General features: G+C 39.2%; 1 protein-coding gene across 3 annotated transcripts in view; it reads left to right on the forward strand.

The window, feature by feature from the left end:
* Positions 1-428: 428 nt before the first annotated feature.
* Positions 429-26451, forward strand: part of EFR3A (EFR3 homolog A) — a 171663-nt gene continuing 145640 nt past the window's right edge. For all 3 annotated transcript variants that reach the window (XR_009559519.2, XM_060287200.1, XM_030875824.2), the window contains exon 1: positions 429-659. Coding sequence is in view for 1 of the 3 variants with exons in the window: in XM_030875824.2 (XP_030731684.1) it covers positions 650-659 (10 nt within the window). In the remaining 2 variants the exon portion in view is untranslated. The remainder of the gene's footprint in view (positions 660-26451) is intronic.

Below are 26451 nucleotides of genomic sequence, written 5' to 3' on the forward strand. Positions count from 1 at the left end.
GAGGAAATTACATTTGCTGTCCTCTCAGAACAAGCGCAGCCGTCGCCCCTGATGACCTCCGTGTGTCTCAAATAAATCACGCGTTCAGAGAATACAAAACACATGCAAGTTCAAGAGCTTATAAAAGAAAAAGCCTACAGGTACACGATACACTCAAGGCCGTCACGCGTAGCCTCACAACCTCATAAACGGGTGCAGTTGCAAGAAACAAATATTGCTAATGCACCTCGCATAAGCGTTCATGAAAATGAATATGACTCAAATCAGGAGGGTTTGACAATAAAACGAAGCCCGAAGTCGCCCTTATGCGCGGCCCCTGTCCTCTCCAACTTCCCCAAGCCCCAGCAAGCAGCCCCTCCCTGCCCGGAGCGCGGCCTCCTGTGGAGGCGGGGCCGAGACGTCGGTGACGTGCTGACGTCAGGGCGTGCGGACGCCCAAGTGTCGTCCGGCGCGGAGCTGGGCTGGCTGCAGCTCCTGTCGCCAGCTTCCTTTGCGTGAGCCGCGGGGTTCGTGTCGGCGCTCTCCGCCCTTCGCCCTTCGCCCTTCGCCTCGTCCCGGTCTCCCCGGCCCGTCCGTCATGGTGCCGTCGGCGCGCCTGGCGAGGCCCCGCTGAGCCTCGGCCCGGCGGCTAGCGCGGCTCGGGGTCACCATGCCTACCCGTGAGTGGCCGGCCGAGGGTCGGATCGGGCGGGGAGCGTAGGGAGGCGGCGGCCCGCTGGGCGCGCACTCAGGTGTCGCCGTCCGGCGGGGCGGTGGGGCAGGCGGGCCTGGCCGGGGAGAGCCAGGAAGTGCCGGCGACCGGCCGAGTTAGTTTCGTTTGGTCTTAGGCTTTCACGGTGGGGTGGCGTGGGAGCCCGTTGTAGAGACGGGGAAACCGAGGTCCGAGCGCTAAGGACGCACGGCTAGTAAGTGGCAGAGCTGCTAGTAAGCTTGACCCGTGGGACTTGGAAGTCCAGCTCTTTCTCCAGCAGAGCTAAATGGCACTGTATGGAAATGCTGAAAATAGCTCCGTCCCATCGCCATTGCCTCCTCACTTGCTCGAGGACCAGGCATCTCCTGGTGGGACGCTCCGGCCTGGCCCAGAGCCCTTCCCCGCGGCGCCCGAAGTCCCAGCTGCCCTGACTTTTCTCTGTGACACGTCCCGGGGGTTGAAGCAGGTGCTCTTTGGAGAACTTGTTGGACCCACCGGCTTCAGATCCAACTGGATCTGACAGCTGATTCCAGTGGCAGCTGATTGAAATCGCAGGTGTAGGCAATTTGAATAAGACGCGTTGAACAAGATTCTGGAGCTTGGGCCCTGGAATCTCCGTGTCCTGCCAGTTACTGAGGGACCCTGAAGTTTGAAAGTTGCTGGATAGTGGAGGCGTTTTGGACAAACAGGGTACTATAACACTACCAACGACAAATTTTAAAACGACCCAGAGAATCACCACGTGACTTTAAACCCGGTGACCTATCTGGATATGTGCAGACTAGGGAAGCTCCTGATTTTGCACGTAGAGCAAGCATGATGATGATTGATTCGAGATTCTTCTCAAGTAGGGCTCTTGCAAGCGTTTCATGTTGTAGAATCTTGAAACACTTGTCTGTATGTTTCCAATTAGTTCATATTTCTTAGAATTCATAACTTTTTCTAATTGTCCTTATTTTTGTAGACACATGGGACATTGGATTTCCAGGTCAGCCTCAAATGCATTTTTTGTCCAGTGGTGGATAAAGAGGAATTATTTCCTGATACTAGAAAGGTTTATGTAACGCTGTTACAAATTTTTAAACAATCTTGATGTAAAGATTACTAATAACTCCTCATATATGTATGGGTAAGGTGGATTTTGTTCTCTTAACCCAGTCCTGTGTGTCCTAAACTTGATGTTCTTGGATTTTTGTATCCCGTACGTATGTCAGCAGTTTATATTTTAATTTTATTCTTCTAGACTGGAGGAATATCATCATCAGTATTAATTGTCAATTTATTGTTCCTAAATTTATATTTATGTTAACAAGTAAATTAGCACTGTGCTAATCTTTTACTTTCTTAGAAAGCAAAGGGGGTGGGGGAGGAACACCTTTCTTGAAAGTTAAGGCTTCAAGTGGACTTTATTGGTAAAATGGCAATTAAACAGAGTTTTTTAGTTATGTTCTAAGGTTATATAGGCCCATAGAGTGGATAGAGGACTTTTTTTTCCCCTTGATTGTGTGATTTACAATGCAGAACGACACAAGGATGAGCCATGGTGTACTTTGCATAGTTAGTTAGTATCCGTGACCTGACTGGAGGGCAAGTGAAATATTTGGGTTATCTATCATTGCTGTTAATATTTATCATGGTACAGTTTCTGTGATTGCTTAAAAGTGTGGTACCGATTGGTGGTACACGTGTGAAATCAGTTGTGTTCATAATTGCCTTTTTCTCTTCTTTTGTGACCAGAACCACCAAAATAGCTGTGATAGTGTATGGATATTAGTACTTCCCAGAAATTCTGGGATGTAGAATAAGTAATTTCCAGGAACATTATTATTTTCTTTAGGGATTTTTTAGGAAGGAACACCCCCCGTGCCCCGCCAGTAAGCGAAGCTTTTTTTCTTTCTAATGTCAGATGAGTTAGGAGGCTCATGTACATGCTCAGCCAGTTAATCCTTAAGCATTTAGTGAAATAAATGTAATGCTTTTCTGTAAAATGAAAGTGTTGGAGATGATCACTAGGGTCTTTTCAGACTCTATAAAGAGTGACCCTTATTCCAAGCCATAGAATTATTCTACTCTTGCTATTTTGTTGCTTATTTGGAATATTGATACCCTCAGTCATTGAAACTGGAATTGGTAAGTAAAATCCAGTGGAGCATAGTACACCCCTGAAGGCTGAACGATGGCATATCTCATGAATGTTAATAGTCACTTCATTGGACTTATTTAGGAGAGCCATAGACTCTTTTTCAGAAAACAGCTACCTGGAAGGATGTGTGACAGGAAGTTGCTGCGACACAGGAACAGTTCTGTGGTCATGTCACTGTATATTTTCAGGCAGTAGTTTGCAATAATCACTAAGCACAGATTTCAAGACTGTTTCACTAAACGATCTTTTCAAATCTACAAACCGGTAATTTGTCACATCATTTCTCTAAAGGCCTTCATTTCATCCTCCTACACCCAAAGGATCATTAAGAAACATTTTGATTGTGAAGATTTTCCAAACTCTGTATCAGAATTTGAGTGGAAGAAACGTTAAAGCTTCTCAATCCAATCGTTTTATTTTATTTTGCGTATCAGGAGACTGAGACTCGGTGAGTTTCAGTAACTCGGCTAAGGTCACAGGTGGAGTAGAAGCAGGACTTGAACACAGACCTGGGATTAGGGTTTGGGTTAGGGTTCCTATCCATAATCACACTGAGCATAGATACTGTTTATTTTTCCATAGCTAAGTTGATAATAGTTTATCTTTTTAAAAAATTTTCCCTGGAGTAACACTAAGGCAAAAGTGAGCGTGGCCAAAACTTACATCAGACATGTGAACTTAAAAGAATATTTAACATGTTTGCCTTTGCTTCTGTCTTGTCACAGGAATCTGAGCAAAGATTGCCGGGGATTCCAGTGGTATGCTAGGTAGATGCTTGGTTATATAGGTATAGACGTAAACTTTTTAGTAAACTACTTATACGAAAGGGACTTGTTAGCTGACAGATAACTTGTCTCAAAGCAGGTCCAATAAAATATGCCCTTTTATTATATATGAAAACATTGTATATTGGCTAAGGGAAACTGCAACTATTAACCATTCTTTGCTGTTAAACTATACTTTCAGTAATTATTTGTGGGTAATGCTTTCTTTTCTCATTTAGATGTTGGCATTGATATCTGGCCGCATTTGTCAGGCTGTGGTAATGTGGTCCATCTGTGTGTGGATTTTTTCCGTTGATGAGGTTGATTATATTTGACTTATTTTTCAATCCATTCTTATGAAATAGTTGCAGAATATAGGTGAATTGTGAAGTGAGGGATGAATGCTGGTGCAAGTGTTTTCATTTAGAAACACATGACAAGTAAACTTGACCTGTTACTGGCTTGTGAACCTTTTGTGTTTGTTCATTCTCTCTCCCTCCCTGCCCCTCACCCCCTTTTCTCCCTCTCCCACCCAGCACCTATGTACACTGCCAGAGTTATAGCTGAAGAGTTTTCTTTCTCACAGTGACCTTTGGCCTGACATGTTTTGGTTACTACCAGATCTCATCTTTCAATCTGTCCCCACTCATGAGGACACGGGGCTGCATTAAAGATGATGTAGGTCATGGGAGATGAGGCTGGAGAAGGAGAAAGGAGCCAGAATTTGAAGGATGTAAGATGCTGTGCAATTAACGTGACTAGAATTGTGTTCCAGCTGTCACAGTCCCAGTTAGTGGCTATTTTGTAGGCATATTAGCAGTTTCCAACTTAGTGGTTACTTAAAAACTTAAAATTTGCTCTTAATAATAGAAATTGATTATTGGATATTGATTGTGTGCGAGGCAATATACTTCGTGCTTTACAGGAATGATCTTACTTAGTTGTCTCCGACATTGAGGAAGGTCCTATTTGACCAATTATAGAAATGAAAAGATTGGTTCAGGGAAGTAAAGTAGCATGCCTAATGACAGTAAGTGGTGGAGCTGGGATTGGAAGTGGGTAGGTGTGACTTCACAGTCCCAGTTCTTTTTTCACACTGTACTGCTCTGAGCCAGGCAGGAATTGAATCTGCAGTCCTCAGATCCTATCAGTTTCCTTTAACACTGTCACTTTTGCTTAGCGCTATGCCTGATCACATAATAGGTACTTGGTAAATGTTGAATAAAAGAATGAATTCTAACTGGAGTCAGAGAAGTTATTCTTTGGATACTATAACCTGAAATAACTTTTTTCCCCATAAAAACAGTGTTATAAAAAGTTTTATAGTTTATGATTAGATTCTTAGCAGACCTGCCTGAAATATTTGCAAGATCTGATACAAGAATCCAAATGGAGGCCCGCAAATCGTAGTCTAAATGCGGGTTTCTCAGTTTTTGCTCTCCGTGACTTGGACTGGATCACTTTTTGTTCGGGAGGTCAAGGGCTTTCCTGTGCGTTGTAGGATATTTAGCAGCTTCTCTGGCCTCTGCCCACTAGAAGCTAGTAGTAATCCTCCCTGTCCCCTAAAGCTGTGACAACCAGAAATGGTGGGGGGGATTGTCCCTGGGTTGAGAACCACTGGTCTAAATATTAAATGTTATAGACCAAGCTGTGGCCACAGCCTGGCCTGCTTTCCCATCCAGGGTCCCTACAATCTGCTCCCCAGAGATTACTTTCTCAACCTGGAGGTCCAAGCAGACTACAGGCCTGACCTCGTCAGCAGTGATCTGTTGGGTCAGGTGGGGTCTTGCCTGACCCTGTCCAGCTTCTTTGGGGAGCCAGAGTGAGAAGGTCCCCCCCGCCCCCCATTACCTCCCTTCCATCTCGGGAGTTTGGTACAGTTCTAAGCACCTCCCAAAGCTATTACCACCTGCGTAGAGGGGCAGGTGGGTGGAGGAAGCCCCGCTTTCTCGGGAAACTCCATCTGCCTGGACTCCCGCTTCGGGTAATTTGGGGTGGGCAACTTCAAAGAAAAACAGCTGCCGCCATCTTTCTCTGGTTTCCTAGGATGCGATTTTCAGTATTGTCCCCTCCCCCACCCACACGTACCTCTCTAAAAGGAAAGGAAACTCTGTGTTTTGGGAAGCAGAGGCCCTTTCCCCCACACCTCCACCCCCGAGTCGAATGAAAGCACTAGTTCTTAGGAGAAAGCCACATCTTACCTATTATATAGTTCAACTTAGGTATGGAATGATCCCAGGTCATCTGAATACTGGGTGGGTATTCACAACTACATACTTCATACTACCTTTATGGGGGATGGAAAGGTATGGTATAGAAGTATTATAAAAATCTGTGGCTAAAGATTTGAAGAAGGATTCAAAGTTAACATCAAATAAAAGATCAGTGTTTGCAGTATTTATACAAATCGGAAAGCAAAATACCACCAACCCTCTGTGGTTAAAGCACACACCTATGCTTGTCAAAGTCTAAGTGCAAATGGTTGATAAAGATTTGGGGGGAGATGGTTCAATTTTACTAATAAAGAAATGCTAATTAAAAGCTGAAATCATTTTTGGTTTACCGCATTACCAAAGACTTTTTAACAGTAATAGGCAAAGGTGGTGGTGAGGTGCAGTAGAAAAGGCAGAAGTTTAAATTGGTACAACTCTTGGAAAGTAATTTGGCAATATTTTATCAAGTGCTCTGATAATGCTTTTACTCATTGACCCAGTAATTTCACTTTGGGGAATTCTTAAGAAATGATTAAAAACATAAACTGCACTAGGATGTCTGCCCTGAGGTGTCTGTCACTATAATATTTATAAAATAGTAAAAACCCAGAAACTTTAATACTCAATAATGCAGCAGTGGTGCAAACATAGAATATTTGAATATAGAACATCCTTGCAACAAAATATCATGCAGCCATTTAAAATACTTATGAAAGCACTGGGATTATGAACTGTTTTTATTTTCTTTTCTATAATTTGTGTCTTCCAGAGTTTCTACAGTTAGCGTATAATCCACAATCAGAAAGAATTGCTTAAGTTTTTTTTTTTTACAACTTTACCATAATTTTTTCAACATTTTCATAATTCTTTCCAAAACCTAAATGAAACAAAATATTGCCCTGAACTGGTTCTTCCTTTAGCCCATAGAAAAGAATTTTGGGTAACTGATCAGATAGTGTTGATTGTGTGTGTATGTATATATATGGCTTAGGAGCACAGTGCATTTACTATCTGATTGCTATTGCTGTCAGGTGATAGCAAATGCTTATCATTGGTGTTTTATTCTGAAAGGAGGAAGAAATGATTTCTGATTTATTAAGTGGTGGTTTCAGTTGTGAAAACCTGAAAGGTTGAGATGAATCACTTTGGGTTTGGTTTATTGGGAGTTTGTAGGCTTGTTTTGTTTTTTTTCCCTGAATGATTGTGTATTGTAGAATGAACACAATTCTAGGGAAGTATGATCACAAAGTGAATGTTGGCAATTCCTCCTATGATTAATATGTCAAACCTGTCAAAATTCTTTCATCATTTGTATTTGCCAGGTTTATTCCACTCTTGAAATGAGCCTGCTTTCGCATATGCTCGAAGTCAAGCAGGAGCTACTATTCATTTTCCTCTTTCTGTATAGGCTGTCATATCCTCCCTTCTGCATTTTTATTCACTGCTTGCTAACTTTAGGTATTATTAGATAGCATGATTCTAATTTTCATTAAAGAAGGAATCACTACTCAGGTTTTTGTCATTGTACCTCTGCATCAAGTTTGCCATATTCTAAAAAATGGGCATTAAACCTTTTGCTCTGCAGTCTTGAAGAGGACTTTCATTCCCCTCAATGCCATTATGTTTGGTTTTATTCTTAGTTGGTGAGTTCATTACCAGACCTCCAGGGTATTTCTGCTGTACTGTATCCAGTACGTTTCTGGATAATTCTAAGTGTTCTTCACACCCCTGCTATTTAATCGGCTTTTTGAACAGCTGTCTTGGCAAATTGCTACAAAGTTCTGTGGGCTGTGGTTGCACTTAACTTTAAATGGATCTCACTCCCGCTGGGTAGGGAAAATGAAATATAAGATGTTCAAGTTTGCTGTGGTCAATTCCTGGGGCCTCGTAAATGGCAAAAGGTACTGGCCAGGCTAAAGGACGGGCGTGGAAGTTGAAAGGAGTGGTCCGTTTATGACATCTGACATAAATTGTTTTTTGAACTTAGTTATAAGTATTTTTATTAACTATTTGATCCGTTAAATGGAAAATGATAATACTTCTCAGGGAAATGTAGATACAGTAGAATTTATGTCATTGTGCTTTAGAGGTAGAAATGCTTTATGAACGTGTGATTAGAATCAGAATCAGAATTAGAATTGCTTCTTGGATTGTTACCCTTTGCTGCAGCTGGTTCCAGAAGGGCATCTACAGAGGAGGGTAGTCCAGGCAGATGTGTAATAGCTAGAATTTTGGGTCTAAGTTCCTATGGGGTTTTCCCATTCTCTTAGCTGGCTGGACGATGTGAACTTCAGGGGTCCAGTTTCTTTTTCAGTTCACAGCCCAGATCAGCAACAGACTTAAATAATTTGTCTACTTCATGCTACCTTTTCCCTTGGTTCCATCCTGCTTCATCACTTGGTCTTCCAAGGATGGGAGCACCTTTGGGAAGCTGCCCCAGGTTTGTCTTACTGTGCCATCTTTACGAAATGGAACAGCTCAGGTCCAGGAGATTGAGGAAAGAAACTGCCCCAGGTCAGTTCTATTTGTATGACCTTTACTAAAGCTCCACCCCCTGGCACAGGATTCTCATGGGAGTTTCTGAGCATTACGTGTTGTTCTTGATCCGTATTGGAGGGTGGCACAAGGGAAGTTTGAGCTGCTAGACCTAAGTTTTCAGGATGTCTTCCATGGAAATATAATAGGGACTGCTGTGTGGCGAGGGTGCTGAAGAGACTGAGCAGGTAGGCCTCTCGACCTGACCAGCTTCAGCCGGGCCAGCTCTGTTTTTAATCTGTCTTACGGTGAGATTCTGCATCCAATTTCAGGAGGTAAATAACATTGGCTCCTTTTTAAAAAGTTTGAAATTTATGGTCTTAGACATTAGAATGTGCCTTCTGACAAGAACGTAAGATATTTTAGAATCAAAAGCTTAGGAACCTAGAGGCAAAACCAAAGCCATTTAGCTGATGGTGCCTCACCCGCTTTTGCTCTAATGACCTCTAGGAATGGAGCTGTCTTGTCTCTCCTTGGAGTCGTTCTGGTCATAGGCGCCGTCCGTATACTCTTGGAGTCACAAGCATTCTCTTTCAGTCTTTCTTCCTGCTGGATTTCTCTTAGGGATTGATTCACTCAGCAGATTATTTTAGTGCCTGCATGCGCAAGGCAGTGATAGGTGGGGAATATGGAGATGAATAAAGCAGTGCCTAGCTTTAAAAAGTTTATCCAGTCTATAGAACCTTGTGTAGATGGCTATCACACAAAGAAGGAAATGCAGGCCCCCTGAGACAGTGCTGTGGGGTTCACAGAGAGACTGCAAGGAAAAGGCGAGTGGAAGATGGCGTCCTCTGCCTGAGTAGTTACCAGAGGTGAGAGTGCGGGTTGGGGAAGTTAAGTTGAGTCACACAGGTGGCAGTAAGTTGAGTTGAGTCAGTAAGGTGAGTAAGGTTGAGGCAGTAAGTTGAGTTAAGTTGAGTCACGCAGGTGGCAGTAACCAGCAGCTGGCGGGAGTAAGTCATTGGTGCTGGAGAGCGTGACGACTTTAAGGCCATATATATATTTGGTAATTCTGTCTTTTAAGCAACACATACTTATCAACGCCTAGTATGTGCCAGCTATTACAGGCGCTGAGGCCACAGCAGTACCTCATACTAGACACGTGGGCATCACCCCGGCCATCTTCTCTGCTCTCATGAAGCTTAATCTGGGGAGGAAGACAAGTGCTGACCAGACACTTATCTTCCTCACCAGACTAATTACAAGCACCTAATGTCTGTTTTCTTTGCCAACGTATATATAGTTTTTGATACAGTAGGTGGCTCATGGTACACATTCGGTGTATATTTGTAGAGTGACTCAGATTACTAAAGGAGAAACACAGGTTGCTATGGAAACACAGGAGAGAGGTTGGAGGGAGAGCAGTTAGAGGTTATTAGAATACAGTAGTCTGAGTGGTGGGCTTTGGGACTTGGATGATAGTAGTGGGATGGATTGCAGTGTACAAATCTGAATATTGTTGAGAAAGTACAATTCATAGGATTAATTGGACGAGGTGTTGAGGGAGAAGGAGTCAGGATTCACTCCCAGATTTCAGGCTTGATCATTTGGGTGAACTGCTCTGGTGTGATACAGGGACTTTCTGGAGAATGAGCTGTTTGGGAGACTTGAGATGGCAGGTGCATCCGTTGTAGGGTATGTTAAGTGTGTGGTGCCTTACAGGACTTTCAGGGTACATTTGTAGGAGTAACAGTGGATGAAATTACTAAAGGATAGGTTGTAAAGAGAGGAAAGATGCTGAGGCAGATCCTCGAGGAACGTGTTCATTTAAGGATGGAATCGGCAGAGGGAGCAGGTGGAACATTGTTAAAACAAATGCTTGCACGACAAGAACTAGGTAAGACTCACGACAGTCCATTTATTTATAGAAGCGCTGGAAGCATTTCAATGTAGCAAGGAAAAGAAGCTGGACAGTCTCTTACTGTTTGATGTGAGGCTTTTGACAATGATAGTTTATGAAGTGTCAGGGAAAAAAATCTTACTTTAAAACCTTAAAGATGATTGTATGTCTTAATTGTGGTATGTACTGTCCTGTACTTATGTCATTAACTTGTCACAGCTTCCTAGCTGAGGGGAGAGATTGTCAAATTATACTTGGTTGAGAGGATATAAACTCTTCTATAATTCCGGGGTAGACATGCTAAATTGTGCAGTGTGCGGGTAGAAATTAGGGAAGCTCCACATATGTAATCTACAACTTTCATATAGAACTAAACTGTTAGTAACTTATCATCCCATGCTGTCTTCTTTGAGTCTCACTGTTACGTGTATTTGTGGAAGAACTGAATGCTCGTGGCAGATACAGTGCTTATGTAAACTTGCTGAGGAACTGCTTTACTTCAAACAAAGAACTGAGGGGGCATTTAGAGACTGGAGCTGTCACCTGAGAGCATCAGTTAGCCCTTTTCGTGTTGAGCACCACATTCTCCCCCCACACAGCTGATACTCCTCTTTTTTCCCTTCCCTATCCATTGCTTTCTGCGTATTTACTCAGTGACATGGAGTAGACGGCCTCTATTCTCTTTTCAGCAGCAAAGAAATATTGCTGCTCTTTTTGCTGCCTGCTCTGGTAGGGTACAACAACATACTGGTTAAGGGCTGAAAAATTTTAAAAGCCTTCTATCCAGTGGTTTCAAGAACATTAGGGAGGGGTGAGTAACAGTTAAGTGTGGTTTGGCTGCAGAGCTTTTGCTGGAATGGCCGTTGATTCCACCATTCTTAATTTTTTAAATCTAAAATTTCACTGTGTTCAACCTTTCTAAAGAATCTGAGTATTTACACAAAAGTGAGATGATTTTCTCTTGTTCCGTTTTAATTTTCAAGAGTGAATAGTTTCTTTTTGTAGTTGTAGTAATAACATGAATACTACAAGTGTGTATAGATTTCCAGGTTCTCCCTTTGTGTATAAATGCCACAGAAAGTTGCCCTGTTCTTAATTTCTTCTGTGCATTCGTTTTTGTAAGTCTTACCTTTGAACTTGAGGAAGATATAGTAATACATTGAAATCTTCAGGTTTCAAAATCTTCAGCATCAGATTTTGGTTTATGATTCATTAAAAAAGATACTAGAGAAGATTAGATTGCCTTCTTAAGAGTTTTGATTAACATAAAAGTCAATTGTGCATGCTGTGACCATAATGTGTATAATAAATTAAAAGAATACCTAATTTAAAGAAGTCTTAGGCTTTTAACATTGTGTTACCCAAGTGAATACAAAATGTTTAGAGTCTTTATGCTTTAGCTGGAAGTTTTGAGGAGACTATGTCAAGCACTGAACCTCGAAGGTTTAAATTAGTAGCTTAATGTTTTTTAAATTAAACTTTGTACTTAGCTAGACCCACTCAGAAAGTCCTGTGTTATATTTTCCTATCTTCAAACTTTGGATAGAGAAATTAAATATATATTCTGTTTAGATACATAATGAGAGTGTTCCCTATCTTTCCGTTTACTGTTTAATCAGGAAATTTAATCATCTCAATTCAAATGAAAATCTTCAACATATGGCATAGACGTGGGTGTTGTGAAATCTGTAAGAAGAATCAATGCCGTTGGTATATTGAATGTATTTGTTCTGAAAGTAATTTCGGGAATTACAAACACCCCAGATTTAACCCTTTTGTTGTTCTGTGACTAATAAGGATATAAGAATTTGTTAAAATTTAAGTCGGGGAATTTTAATGCTGTTTTGAATTTTGCCTGAAATAACTCATATCCTACTTTTGAAATATTCAGAGAACTTTTAATTAAAAATAACTCAAATATCTGGTTCACTGAGAAAGATCCTAGTCATTGTCTATGGTGGATTCTTTATGTTTGTAATGGTGACAAATTAGTATCTTTTGATTTAAGGGTTTATTTTCCTCACTACAGTGCCTTAGCTCGTTTAAGCAGAAACTGGATTTGGATGTGTTGATGTTTTTTTGTTTTTGTTTTTTTTTAAAAGAACTTAGCTAGAACTCTGCAGAAAACCCCACCTTTATCTTTTTTCAATATCCAGGTTTTCATTGTGGACAGTAGGGTGGCAGTAGGGTTTTAAACTGTGACCTCAGTAGTACAAATACTAAGGTCACAGTAAGTATACTGATGGAAATAATTGATTTTTAAAAAGAGCTGTATTGAGATATATAATTTGCATACCTGTGTTAAGTATATGGAAAGATGTGATTTTTATGTAAAATAAAAACTGTACAAATTACCTGAGCAGTGATTATAAATGTGAAATCCTAGATGCCCAACCTTTCCTTTCCCCCAGATTTTGATTCAGTAGGACTCACAATTCGATAAATTGCACGGTGTTAGGAGACGTGCTAAAATTAAAGATACTGAGTGGCAAGATTCTGAAATTCTAGTTCTTTTTAACCTCTTTATTATAAATCAGATATTTTTTCCTCTGGATTTTAAAACCTACCCAGTATATTTTTAAATTTAAAAATCTGAAATCATCCAGTACCAGATTACCATAATCCCAAAATGAGTGTTTTAATTTGTAGAGGGGAGAATTAACTGGACTTTTTCCTCTGCATGCCCAGATTATAATAAAGCAAAGGATTCCCACCTTATTTCTACAAAGTAAAAATGGGTTGTAGCTTCAAAACTGAAACTTGCTTTAAGTATGGATTTGCTGCTAGAGTTTTGTGAAAGTTTACATATAAATGCTTCTATTGTTTTCCTTGTTAGTTTTGGGAGTATTTCGTTGTTACAAACTGAAACTCACAGTGCACAGTGGATAGGGAAGCTTTAAGACATCCTAAACAGCGGTTGTCATTCGGCTGTGATTTTGTAAAGTAATAAGGTTCTCTCCCCCTTTTTTCAGTGGCTGAGCTCCATACAGCTCTTGTTTGTTGTCAAGTGTGCTGGGAATTCACCAGTAACTTTTTGTGGGGGCAATCTAATAGCCTAACAAAAGCTTCTCATTTTTCCTTTCATGATGTTCTTGTATTCTTAGGGATATTTTAGAGCTCAGAGTAACCTACAATAGGAAAAGAAGACACTTTCTAGAAGTGGGAACTTTTGTAATATGACAGGTTCGCAGGCAGGGTGTCACTTCTCCATTCTCTACCATCTGACTTGTTGGAGAGCTTGGTAACAAGAGTATAATCTTTGGGCAGCTGTGAGATATTTTGACTGTGTTGCTCTACTCTCCATATTAAACAGTTCAGCTTATTCAAAAAAAAAAAAAAAGCCATCTCAGGAAGGCAGTACAGTATAGAAACTGTTAAGAGCACAGGCTCTTAAGTGGATCCACCACTTCTAGTTGTGTGACCTTGGACAGATTACTTTTATCTTTCTGATTTCCTATTTGTAACCTATAGATGTTGATACCTACCTCATACAGTTATGAGCATTAAGGAAGATAAAATCTGGAATATAGTAGATGCTCAAATATTGGTTGAATGCATTCTGAAAGAATCATACTGGCAGATAAGGAATAGATAAGCACAGGCTATTCCTGGGGTAGGTCTTCCGGTTTTCTACTATATTTTGCATTATATCCATGAAACCAGAATTTGTGCCGCGGGGAACTTGCATTTAGTATTTGCTGTTGTATTAGTTTACTAGGACTGCTGTAATAAAATACCGCAAACAGTGACTTGAGCAACGAATTTACTGGCTCACAGTTTTGGAGGTCAGAAGTCTGAAATCAAGGTGTTGGCCGAGTTGGTTCCTTCTGAGGGCCGTGAGGGAAGGGTGTGTTCCAGGCCTTTTGCTCTGGCTTGTAGATGGCCAATTCCATGTTCACCTGGAGTTCTCCCTGTATGCATGTCTGTCTCTTAATTTTCCCCTTTTATAAGGATACCAGATATATTGGATTAGGGCCCACTCTAATGACTTCATCCTCACTTAATTGCCTCTGCAAAACCTTATCTCTAAATAAGGTCACATTCTGACGCCCTGGGAGTTAGGACTTAAGTATATGAATTTGGAGGGGGATACAGTTCAACCCATAATAGCTATGTGAGACATGAAAGTGAAACAGATTTTTTACTTAACAATATTTCCATTTTCTAAACATGCTTATTTATTAAACTTTGATGTAAACTGATGGCATAGTAACTTTTTATTTTGCTAAAACCAAATATTCATTTATTTAAACTTAGGGTGAAGTATATCTAATGCTAGAAGAAAATTGGTAGAGTTGAACAAAAGTTCTTTCTTTTCATGGCTCAGTTATTTGGTATGCCACTAAATTCTCTGAAGGCTGACTTAAAGTCATTTTGGCATTTGAGTTGATTTCAGGAATGGTACATATCTTAATATCTAGCAAATACAGAATTTACTGGTCTACATGTTATATGAAATCTTACTTGTGTTAGTTTTTCAAAGCTGCCATATACAAGGTACCATAAGCCAAGTGGCTTAAGACAACAGAATATTCTCACAGTTCCGGAACCTAGAAGTCTGAAATAAGGTGTGGACAGGGCCATGCTCTCCCATAAGTTTCTAGGGAAGGATCCTTCCTTGCCTCTTCTAGCTCTGGTGGCTGCTGGCAAGCCTTAGAGTTCCTTGGTTTGTGGCAGCATGAATCTAATCTCTTCCTGTGTTCAATGTGGCCTTCTTCCCTGTGTGTCTCCTCTTTCTCTTATCCACTTGTCTTTCTCTTTATGAGGGTACCAGTCTTTGGATTAAGGGCCCACCCTAATCCAGGATGACCTCCTTTTAATTTGATTCCATGTGCAAAAACTCTGTTTCCAAATAAGGTCACATTCACAGGTACTGGGGTTAGGATTTCAACATATCTTTTTTGTGGGAACACAGTTCAACCGGCAACGTTTGTCCATTGCTTTAAAAAGTTAGCTTCTTTTAACTTCTCTAATCTTCCAAGTATTCTTGACTAGTGAATGGACAACTTTGTTATCACAGATTAATGTTCTTGAGCCTCACAATTCAGAACCCTCCCACTGTCTTGATGGTTAACCCATTACCTTGGTTTTCCAGGTAAAGAATTATGCTTCACTTTCAGCTCTTTGTCCTGTTTCAGTAGTTTGTTGCAAATTCTTTTTAAAGTGCCTTTTGTCTCATACTTTCTTTACCAACTCAGTGTTATGAGTTATGTTTGAAATTGTTGAACCTACTGTTTTATAATTTACAATAGATTGCAATTCCAGGAGCCTTTTGTAACTGGAACGTGTGTTATCTTACTGCTGAATGCATCTTATCTCTAGTACTTTTTATGAATACAAGGTATTCTATACAGATAGAATGGTGTGAGCAGGTGCATGGGGATGAATAGGTTTGGAGCTTGATTTAAGAGCTGTGAATATTCACAGTTTTTATCTGGGAAGTAAGACTGAAAAGGTAGAGACTGTGCCCAGGTTCATCTCCAAAACCAGCCTAACAATGAAGTGTAAATAAATTGGGGAGATCTTTATTTTGGTAAAGTGTAACTGACTTCACTTTTTAAATCTTTAAATAAATGTGTGTGTGTGTAGCTAAAATGAACTATTAAATTTATCATATATATTTTGTAAAATAAGTGATTTGGGTTTTTGTAGGTATGCTCTGAATGAACTATCTTATAATTTGTCTAATCGTGGATACTATTTTAATAACCTTTTCCATTATATTCCATTATATTCTCAGTATATTTCTGACATACAATAAAATATCTTGTAGTCATATTCTTTCTGTGTTAACTTTGCCTTAAAAAAACCTCACAGCCTTTTCAGAGGCATTTGGAAAATGTCAGTTTTGTTTTCTTTTTTTTTTTTTTTTAACTTTCACAAATTGGAAATGTCACAGTCAGACAGCTTCTGAGGAGAAATAGAAAGCTTCTATTGTGAGTCAAGGTTTGAACTTTATTTATTATTATTTTCTTCTTATTAGTCATCCATTTTATACACATCAGTGTATACATGTCAGTCCCAATCACCCAATTCATCACACCACCACCCCCATCCACCCCGCCGCTTTCCCCCCTTGGTGTCCATATGTTTCTTTCTCTACTTCTGTGTCTCAATTTCTGCCCTGCAAACCAGTTCATCTGTACCATTTGTCTAGGTTCCACGTACACGCGTTAACATATGATATTTGTTTTTCTCTTTCTGACTTACTTCACTCTGTATGACAGTCTCTAGATGCATGCAAGTCTCTACAAATGACCCAATTTCATTCCTTTTTATGGCTGAGTAATATTCCATTCGGTATACGTACTACATCTTCTTTATCTGTTTGTCTGTTGATGGGCATTTAGATTACTTCCATGACCTGGCTATTGTAAATAGTGCTGCAGTGAACATTGGGGTGCATGTGTCTTTTTGAATTATGCTTTTCTCTGGGTATATGCCCAATAGTGGGATTGCTGGGTCATATGGTAATTCTATTTTTGGTTTTTAAAGAACCTCTCTACTGTTCTCCATAGTGGCTGTATCAATTTACATTCCCACCAACATTGCAAGAGGGTTCCCTTTTCTCCACACCCTCTCCAGAATTTGTTGTTTGTAGATTTTCTGGCGAAACCCATTCTAACCAGTGTGAAGTGATACCTCGTTGTAGTTTTGATTTTCTTTTCTCTGATAATTAGTGATGTTGAGCATCTTTTCATGTGTCTCTTGGCCATCTGTATGTCTTCTTTGGAGAAATGTCTGTTTTGGTCTTCTGCCCATTTTTGGATTGGGTTGTTTGTTTGTTTGATATTGAGCTGCATGAGCTGTTTATATATTTTGAAGATTAATCCTTTGTCCATTGATTCGTTTGCAAATATTTTCTCCCATTCTGACTGTTGTCTTTTCGTCTTCTTTATAGTTTCCTTGGCTGTGCAAAAGCTTTTAAGTTTCATTAGGTTCCATTTGTTTATTTTTGTTTTTATTTCCATTACTCTAGGAGGTGGGTCAAAAAAGATCTTGCTGTGATTTATGTCGAAGAGTGTTCTTATGTTTTCCTCTAAGAATTTTATAGTGTCCGGTGTTACATTTAGGTCTTTGATTCATTTTGAGTTTATTTTTGTGTATGGTGTTAGGGAGTGTTCCAACTTCATTCTTTTACATGTAGCTGTCCAGTTTTCCCAGCACCACTTATTAAAGAGGCTGTCTTTTCTCCTTTGTAAACTCTTGCCTCCTTTATCAAAGATAAGGTGACCATATGTGCATGGGTTTAACTCTGGGTTTTCTATCCTGTTCCATTGATCTATATTTCTGTTTTTGTGCCAGTGCCATATTGTCTTGATTACTGTAGCTTTGTAATATAGTCTGAAGTCAGGGAGTCTGATTCCTCCAGCTCCGTTTTTTCTCTTAAGACTTCTTTGGCTATTCAGGGTCTTTTGTGTCTCCATACAAATTTTAAGATTTTTTTTGTTCTAGTTCTGTAAAAAACGCCACTGGTAATTTGATAGGGATTACACTGAATCTGTAGATTGCTTTGGGTAGTCTAGTCATTTTCACAATATTGATTCTTCTAATCCAAGAATATGGTATATCTCTCCAACTGTTGGTATCATCTTTAATTTCTTTCATCAGTGTCTTATAGTTTTCTGCATACAGGTCTTTTGTCTCCCTAGGTAGGTTTATTCCTAGGTGTTTTATTCTTTTTGCTGCAATGGTAAATGGGAGTGTTTCCTTAATTTCTCTTTCAGATTTTTCATCATTAGTGTATAGGAATGCCAGAGATTTCTGTGCATTAATTTTGTAGCGTGCAACTTTTCTAAATTTGTTGATTAGCTCTAGTAGTTTTCTGGTAGCATCTTTAGGATTCTCTATGTATAGTATCATGTCATCTGCAAACAGTGGCAGTTTTACTTCTTCTTTTCCAATTTGTATTTCTTTTCCTTCTCTGATTGCCATGGCTAGGACTTCCAAAACTATGTTGAATAATAATGGTGAGAGTGGATATCCTTGTCTTGTTCCTGATCTTAGAGGAAATGCTTTCAGTTTTTCACCATTGAGAATGATGTTTGCTGTGGGTTTGTCGTATATGGCCTGTATTATGTTGAAGTAGGTTCCCTCTATGCCCACTTTTGGGAGAGCTTTTATCATAAATGGGTGTTGAATCTTGTGAAAAGATTTTTCTGCATCTATTGAGATCATCATATGGTTTTTATTCTTCAGTTTGTTAGTATGGTGTATCACATTGATTGATTTGCGTATACTGAAGAATCCTTGCATCTCTGGGATAAATCCCACTTGATCATCGTGTATGATCCTTTTAATGTGTTGTTGGATTGTGTTTGCTCGTATTTTGTTGAGGATTTTTGCATCTATATTCACCAGTGATATTGGTCTGTAATTTTCTTTTTTTGTAGTATCTTTGTTTGGTTTTGGTATCAGGGTGATGGTGGCCTCATAGAATGAGTTTGGGAGTTTTCCTTCCTCTGCAATTTTTTGGAAGAGTTTGAGAAGGATGGGTGTTAGCTCTTCTCTAAATGTTTGATAGAATTCACCTGTGAGGCCATCTGGTCCTGGACTTTTGTTTGTTGGAAGATTTTTAATCAGTTTAATGAAAGTTTCAATTTCATTACTTGGTGATTGGTCTGGTCATATCTTCTGTTTCTTCCTGGTTCAGTCTTGGAAGGTTATACGTTTCTAAGAATTTGTCCATTTCTTCCAGGTTGTCCATTTTATTGGCATAGAGTTGCTTGTAGTAGTCTCTTGGGATGCTTTGTATTTCTGCCATCTCTGTTGTAACTTCTCCTTCATTTCTAATTTTATTGATTTGAGCCCTCTCCCTCTTTTTCTTGATGAGTCTGGCTAATGGTTTATCAATTTTGTTTATCTTCTCAAAGGACCAGCTTTTAGTTTTATTGACCTTTGCTATTGTTTTCTTTGTTTCTATGTCATTTACTTCTGCTCTGATCTTTATGATTTCTTTCCTTCTGATAAGTTTGGGTTCTGTTTGTTCTCTCTCTCATTCCTCTAGGTGGAACGTTAGATTGTTTATTTGAGATTTTTCATGTTTCTTGAGGAAGGCTTGTATTGCTATAAACTTCCCTCTTAGAACTGCTTTTTATGCATCCCATAGGTTTTGGATTGTTGTGTTTTCATTGTCATTTGTCTCTAGGTGTTTTTTGATTTTCTCTTTGATTTCTTCAGTGATCTCTTGGTTCTTTAGTAACGTATTGTTTAGCCTCCATGTGTTTGTGTTTTTTATGTTTTTTTCCTTGTAATTGATGTCTAATCTCATAGCGTTGTGATCAGAAAAGATGCTTGATATGATTTCAGTTTCCTTAAATTTACTGAGGCTTGATTTGTGACCCAAGATGTGATCTATCCTGGAGAATGTTCCATGTGCACTTGGGAAGAAAGTGTAATCTGCTGTTTTTGGATGGAATGTCCTATGAATATCACTTAAATCTATATGGTCTGTTGTGTCATTTAAAGCTTGTGTTTCCTTGTTAATTTTCTGTTTGGATGATCTCTCCATTGGTGTAAGTGAGGTGTTAAAGTCCCCCACTATTATTGTGTTACTGTTGGTTTCCTCTTTTAGAGCTGTTAGCAATTACCTTATGTATTGAGGTGCTCCTATGCTGGGTGCATATATATTTATAATTGTTATATCTTCTTGGATTGATCCCTTGGTCATTACATAGTGTCCTTCCTTGTCTCTTGTAACATTCTTTTTTTTTTTTTTTTTTTTTTGTGGTATGCGGGCCTCTCACTGTTGTGGAGCACAGGCTCCGGACGTGCAGGATCAGCGGCCATGGCTCACGGGCCCAGCCGCTCCGCGGCATGTGGGATCTTCCCAGACCGGAGCACAAACCCGTGTCTCCTGCATTGGAAGGCGGACTCTCAACCACTGCGCCACCACGGAAGCCCCCAACATTCTTTATTTTAAAGTCTATTTTATCTGATATGAGTATTGCTACTGCAGCTTTCATTTCTCCATTGAATCGGAGTGAGATGCTTGCTGGGTAGAGTAATCTTGGTTGTAGGTTCTTCCCTTTCATCACTTTAAGTATATCATGCCACTCCCTCTGGCTTGTAGAGTTTCTGCTGAGGGGGAATTAGCTGTTAACCTTATGGGAGTTCCCTTGTATGTTATTTGTCGTTTTTCCCTTGCTGCTTTTAATAATTTTTCTTTGTCTTTCATTTTTGCCAATTTGATTACTATGTGTCTCAGTGTGTTTCTCCTTGGGTTTATCCTGCATGGGACTTGCTGTGCTTCCTGGACTTGGGTGGCTATTTCCTTTCCCATGTTAGGGAAGTTTTCGACTATAATCTCTTCAAATATTTTCTTGGGTCCTTTCTCTCTCTCTTCTCCTTTTGGGACCCCTATAATGCAAATGTTGTTACATTTAATGTTGTCCCAGAGGTCTCTTAGGCTGTCTTCATTTCTTTTCATTCTGTTTTCTTTATTCTGTTCCACAGCAGTGAATTCCACCATTCTGTCTTCCAGGTCACTTATCCGTTCTTCTGCCTCAGTTATTCTGCTATTGATTCCTTCTAGTGTATTTTTCATTTCAGTATTGTATTGTTCATCTGTATTTGTTTGTTCTTTAATTCTTCTAAATCTTTGTTAAACATTTCTTGCATCTTTTCCACCTTTGCCTCCATTCTTTTTCCGAGGTACTGGATCATCTTCACTATCATTATTCTGAATTCTTTTTCTGGAAGGTTGCTTATCTCTGCTTCATTTAGTTGTTTTTCTGGGGTTTTATCTTCTTTCTTCATCTGGTACATAGCCCTCTGCCTTTTCATCTTGTCTATCTTTCTGTGAAGGTGTCAAGGTTTGAACTTCAAACATTCATCTCGTTTTAGTGTAAAGTGTTTTGTTTACCAAGAAGTTAAGTAGACTTCCTTATTACCTGCAAAGCAAGTTAATTTAGAAGGGAAGTATCAAAGCATATGAGTCCTTGTTAAATAATAGTTTCCATTGCTGGTCTTTTCTGTACCTTCCACAATACCTTGTATAGTACTTTCCACATAATTAGTATTCATTAATATTTGTTTTGCAGCTGAGTTGGAATGTCATGTGCATTTAGAGTTAGAAGGAATCTTAGATTGCTTAATCTAACCTCTAGTTTGAATCTGGACAGCAACTGACAGATGATCCTGTTTGGAAGCTCTCAGAGAGTTCTCAGTTATTTTGACTACTTTTATCGAAGTTCTATTCTTTGAGGGCATTACAGACTAGTCCTTTTTTTACATGATGTCTTTTAAGTATTTGGGTAGTACCTGATATTTTGACATTTACTACATGATACATTCTGTGCTAAACATTTCTTCAAACTCAAAGAATGAAAGTTTTTGTTAAGCATTATGAATTGCATTTGGTAGCCTTCAAATCTACCATGCCACAGTCTATCTACAGTTAGTCAAATCCAACAGCAATTCATTTTTTTTTTCGGTACGTGGGCCTCTCACTGTTGTGACCTCTCCCGTTGTGGAGCACAGGCTGTGGACGCGCAGGCCCAGCGGCCATGGCCCACGGGCCCAGCCGCTCCGCGGCACGTGGGACCCTCCCGGAGGACCGGGGCACGAACCCGTGTCCCCTGCATCGGCAGGCGGACTCTCAACCATTGTGCCACCAGGGAAGCCCCAATCTTTATTTTAGTAGAACTTTTATTTTGTGATTATCTCATTCTAATCAATTATTTTATCCTTCATTATTTACTAAAAATTATAGAACATCATCTAGTTCTGTATTTCAGATAGGAGACTTGTATCTTACTAAAAACTGATTAAAATAGTAATGAAATACATTACTAGATCCTTTTAAGGGATATTTCATATTATCCATCATTTTATTTTTAATAAGAGCCTATAATCATTGTAAATTATGTGATTAGTCTCTTTATTTTTTCCCACATCAAGTGTAGAGTCTGTAAAACAGTGACTTTCGTTCTGGATATTTTGAAACTGCCACTGCTTTGATTTAGTTTGGGTTAAAATATTTAACATATCTTGAAATTTTAATTTATATTACTGTAAAGTCTGAGATTTTCAGTTTACTTGTTTTTAAAAATGCTCTTAGTTTCTTTTTCTGCTGTTTCCTCATTCTTGGAGTCTTTCTTATTTATTTATTTTTGGAGTTCTTATTTTATCTATGTAATTGGTACTTTTATAGAAGGTATAGGATTTGGAAAACTCTCCTTTGTTTTCTCTAACACTATTCTTTTTGTAGTTTTCTTCCTATTTCTTTAAATATCTTCCCTTTCACTTCCTTCTCTGCCAGTCATTATTTAAATGTTTGCTTTCCCCAGGATTCTCTCCCCAATTACATCCTATTTTTCTTTGTCGACCTTAGCTACTCAAACTAGTTGCTTTTGCTATCATTTATATGCTTTTGGTTCTTAAATTTATATTTCTAGTCTAGATCACTTGCCTACTACAGGATGCCCCACTTTCAGGTTTGTAACCTCAAGTTTAACCTGTGCAAAAGAAAATTTATTCTCTTTTTGATACTTCCTCCTACCCCCAAATTTGTCTTCCTCTGTTCCTTATTGGACACCACCATCCAACCACTTGTCCAAACTACCCTGTCTGTTCCTTTTGACTCCTCCCTCTTTGTACCTTCTAAGTTCAGTTGGTCTCCAAGTCGGCTTCCTACAAGTTTGTCTAGCCATTTCTCTCATATTGCAGAACTTTATGTTTGTTTGCAAATTAAAACTACACTCTTGTTCTTAACATGTGGCTCTCTCCACCTAGAATGATAGTCCTCCCCCCTTTGCTGAATTCCTACTTCTTCTTCAAGACTTAGTTTAGTTATTACTTCTTGCAGGAAGGTTAGGGCTGCACTACTGTTCTCCTATAGCAGTCTCTTCTGTCATAGCTGTTGTCACATAGTGAGTTATGATTCTCTTTGTATGTGATTATCTTCTCTTATCAGACTATGAGCTCCTGAAGGCCAGGGACTGCGACCTGTATTTGTCTTCCCTGCATTTAGCCTAGTGCCTGGGGCATGGCAGGTCTCATGAAAACCTTGCTAAAAGAATTAATGTGATTGTGTATGTGTTTTTTCCAATTAGATATATCTGTTGATTTTAAGACTGTTGCAGTTGCACCCTTGTTCCCCTCTGAATTTGGAACCAATTGAGAGAAATATAAATATCAGACTGATACACGTCAAAATATGAGCTTTATTACTGGTAAAGCCGGGTCAGAAAATATGGTTTGACTTTTGTCTATCATCAGGCTTCCCACTTACTTTCCAGCCAAATCTAGACTTTCTAGCGATGTGTCTAAGGGACATTCCAGGTTGGCAGAGCAAATGCACTTACCAGCCTTCTGCAAGGAGGACACTCTTGAGTTAGACTTCTGGGTAACCCCCTAGTGGCCACGTAGAGACAGCCTTCCAGGACCAAATATACTGATCACGTAGAGGCAGAAAGAGTGACTTGCAGAATGCAGATTTGAAAGAGAAACCTTTGAGAGTGCACTGTTCATTCATTCAACAAACAGATATGCACTCTCTCTATGCGCTGGGCATTGCATAAGTGCTAAGGATACATATCCGGAGCTTATGTTTCAAGGCACGCTCAGTTCCTTTGTCCAGACTCACCAGTAAAATAAGTCACCTTTCCTCCTTATGATAGAAATTTTCTCTAGGAAAGGTAGGTCGGGAGAATAGAAAATTTTTCCAAACTATATAGCTCATTTTTTAGCTATTGCATGTAAAATAAATTCCAAGGACTGATCATTTTAAGGATAAAGTGGCATGAAATACAGAGAAGCATACCAGAGCAGTCTTTTAGGAAAAGGGGAAATTTCAAAGCTGTGGTCATATTTTAGAAAATCATGTGCGACATCTGACCATGGTAATTTGTTTTCCTTTGCTCCAGTACTTGATTTAGGATTTTAAAGGCCATTTAGTGCCTTGCCCTGATTTACCTCCAGCATGGGGCTGCCAAGTATTCACTTAACGTAAGTTGCTTAGAAAATCTAGTCCACAGGGAGGTATGGTGGTGGCATCTCACAGTGATGGGGAAGTTCTAGAGACCTCAGCCACGAATACCAGTGCACTGTTGGCAGTGAAGTTCTATCAGGTCAGTATTTTCTGTGACGTTGTTTCCAAATGCCCTAGCATTTATCATCTCTGTCATTCATTTGGTCTCATAAATGGTGCTTTATATGATTCATTTATTATAATGTATTAGATGAACTTAAGATGCCGCCGGTATTATAATTTTTTATCCATTGCGTAAATTAGGTAGTAAGTACAATGTCCTGCGTACCTCAAGTACACAATAAGAAAAAATCATATACGTAGTTCTTTAAATCATTATGCAAGGGGAGTGGTTCTTGAGAACTTGAATGGTCATAGTAGGAAGCGGGGGTTATTTCTAGAAATAGGAGTTCTGGTATCCCATCTCTAGAGACTGACTCAGAAGGTCCTGGCTGGGACCAGGGAGTATTCAGTTAAAAACATATATTCCAGTAGACTCTTTTTCAGATGCCTCATAGAACCCTAAGGAAAGCATTGTACTATGGAAACACAGTTTACTTAGGTAGGATTTCTTATGAGGTAACCTTTTAACAAAAGAGAGTAATAAACACATTCACACCATAAAAGCAGAAGAGTTGAGAGTGTTGTTTTAGTTAAGGAAGTTGAGGGTGTTCTAACTGTTCCCTAGAGATAACGTTTGTGTTAAGAGTGTGGTAGAAAAATCAGCATAATTCGATATATATAATTCTACCTGGAGATTGAGGGTGAATTTGGTTACTTGTCATTATGGTTTTGTTTGCATCTGCCTTTTCTTTTTAGTAAAGGAATACTCATCTTGTTTTCTGTAGTATTGATTTCTTACAATTTTGTTAGTATTTTTTGTTGTTGTTGCTTGATATTTAAAAAAAATTTTTAACATCCTTATTGGAGTATAATTGTTTTACAGTGGTGTGTTAGTTTCCTCTGTATAACAAAGTGAATCAGCTATACATATACACATATCCCCATATCCCCTCCCTCTTCCATCTCCCTCCCACCCTCCCTATCCCACCCCTCTAGGTGGTCACAAAGCACCAAGCTGATCTCCCTGTGCTATTTGGCTGCTTCCCACTAGCTATCTATTTTACATTTGGGAGTGTGTATATGTCCATGCCACTCTCTCACTTTGTCCCAGCTTACCCTTCCCCATCCCTGTGTCCTCAAGTCCATTTTGTACGTCTGCATCTTTATTCCTGTCCTGCCCCGAGGAAGAGAAAAACAGATACCGTATGCTAACACATATATGGAATCTAAAAAATAATGAAAAACAAAAAACAGTTTTGTTATATTTTGAAGGTCTTCATGTTAGGAACCAGTTTTGTGACTTATTCACACATCCCATCACAGTCCCTAGCTTCGTACCTTGACTGTAGTAGGCATTTGATAGAACATTAATTACAGATGTGCAGGGAATTTACCAGTTAATAACAAAAATTATTACATCATTTGATATATTATGATTGTAGTTATTATATACTAGAAAAATTAAAGCCAGGTAAACTCTTAAGTTATTATTATTTTTTTAACCAATGTTCTATGTTTCTTTTTTTTTTTCTTACCTTTTTCTTTATCTTCCTTGGCTGGATTGTTGTTGCTTTTCCTCATTTTGTAGCTATAACTGAAAACTTGTCTACTTTGTTTGATGCCTTTAGACATGTCCCAATACTCCGTCTAAGAGAATAAGGATAATCCTAGGTCCTAGGTTGCCTGTGACTGCCAAGATTTATATCACTGGTCCTGGCATAATTATTAATAGCATCCTCAAGTCACTCTAGAGATGCTAAATTACTAAGCATCCCTGGGCCTCACAACCATCTGAATCAGTGATTTGCAAATGGAGTTCTTGCCTTTACTTATCCATAGAGGTCCTTCTGAGGCTCTCTAAGTTTGTCTTTGCTGTGTTAATGTTAGTGGCTCTTTCTGTATTTTGATTTCTGATGTGAGGATTCCTAGACCCTGAAGTTTTGTTGTCCTCTAACAAGTAGCACTAATAGCACCTTTATTTTTATTGAGAATTTTTGTGTTTTTTAAATGTGGAATTTTTAACTTATTTTAATCTTATTTTTGAACTATACAATAGAAGGTTTTGGCTGTCTCAAGAAAATTTTGCCCTTTCAAAATGGATTCTAAATGGGTGAGAGAGAATTCTTGGGCCATTAGCTTATGTCTAGGCATTGATATAAGAAAAACAATGTTCAAGAACACATAAAAAAACAATATTCCATGGTGTTCCATGAACATTTGTTCATGTTAA

This window comes from Globicephala melas, chromosome 17 (assembly GCF_963455315.2).
Source record: "Globicephala melas chromosome 17, mGloMel1.2, whole genome shotgun sequence".
NCBI lineage: Eukaryota > Metazoa > Chordata > Mammalia > Artiodactyla > Delphinidae > Globicephala > Globicephala melas.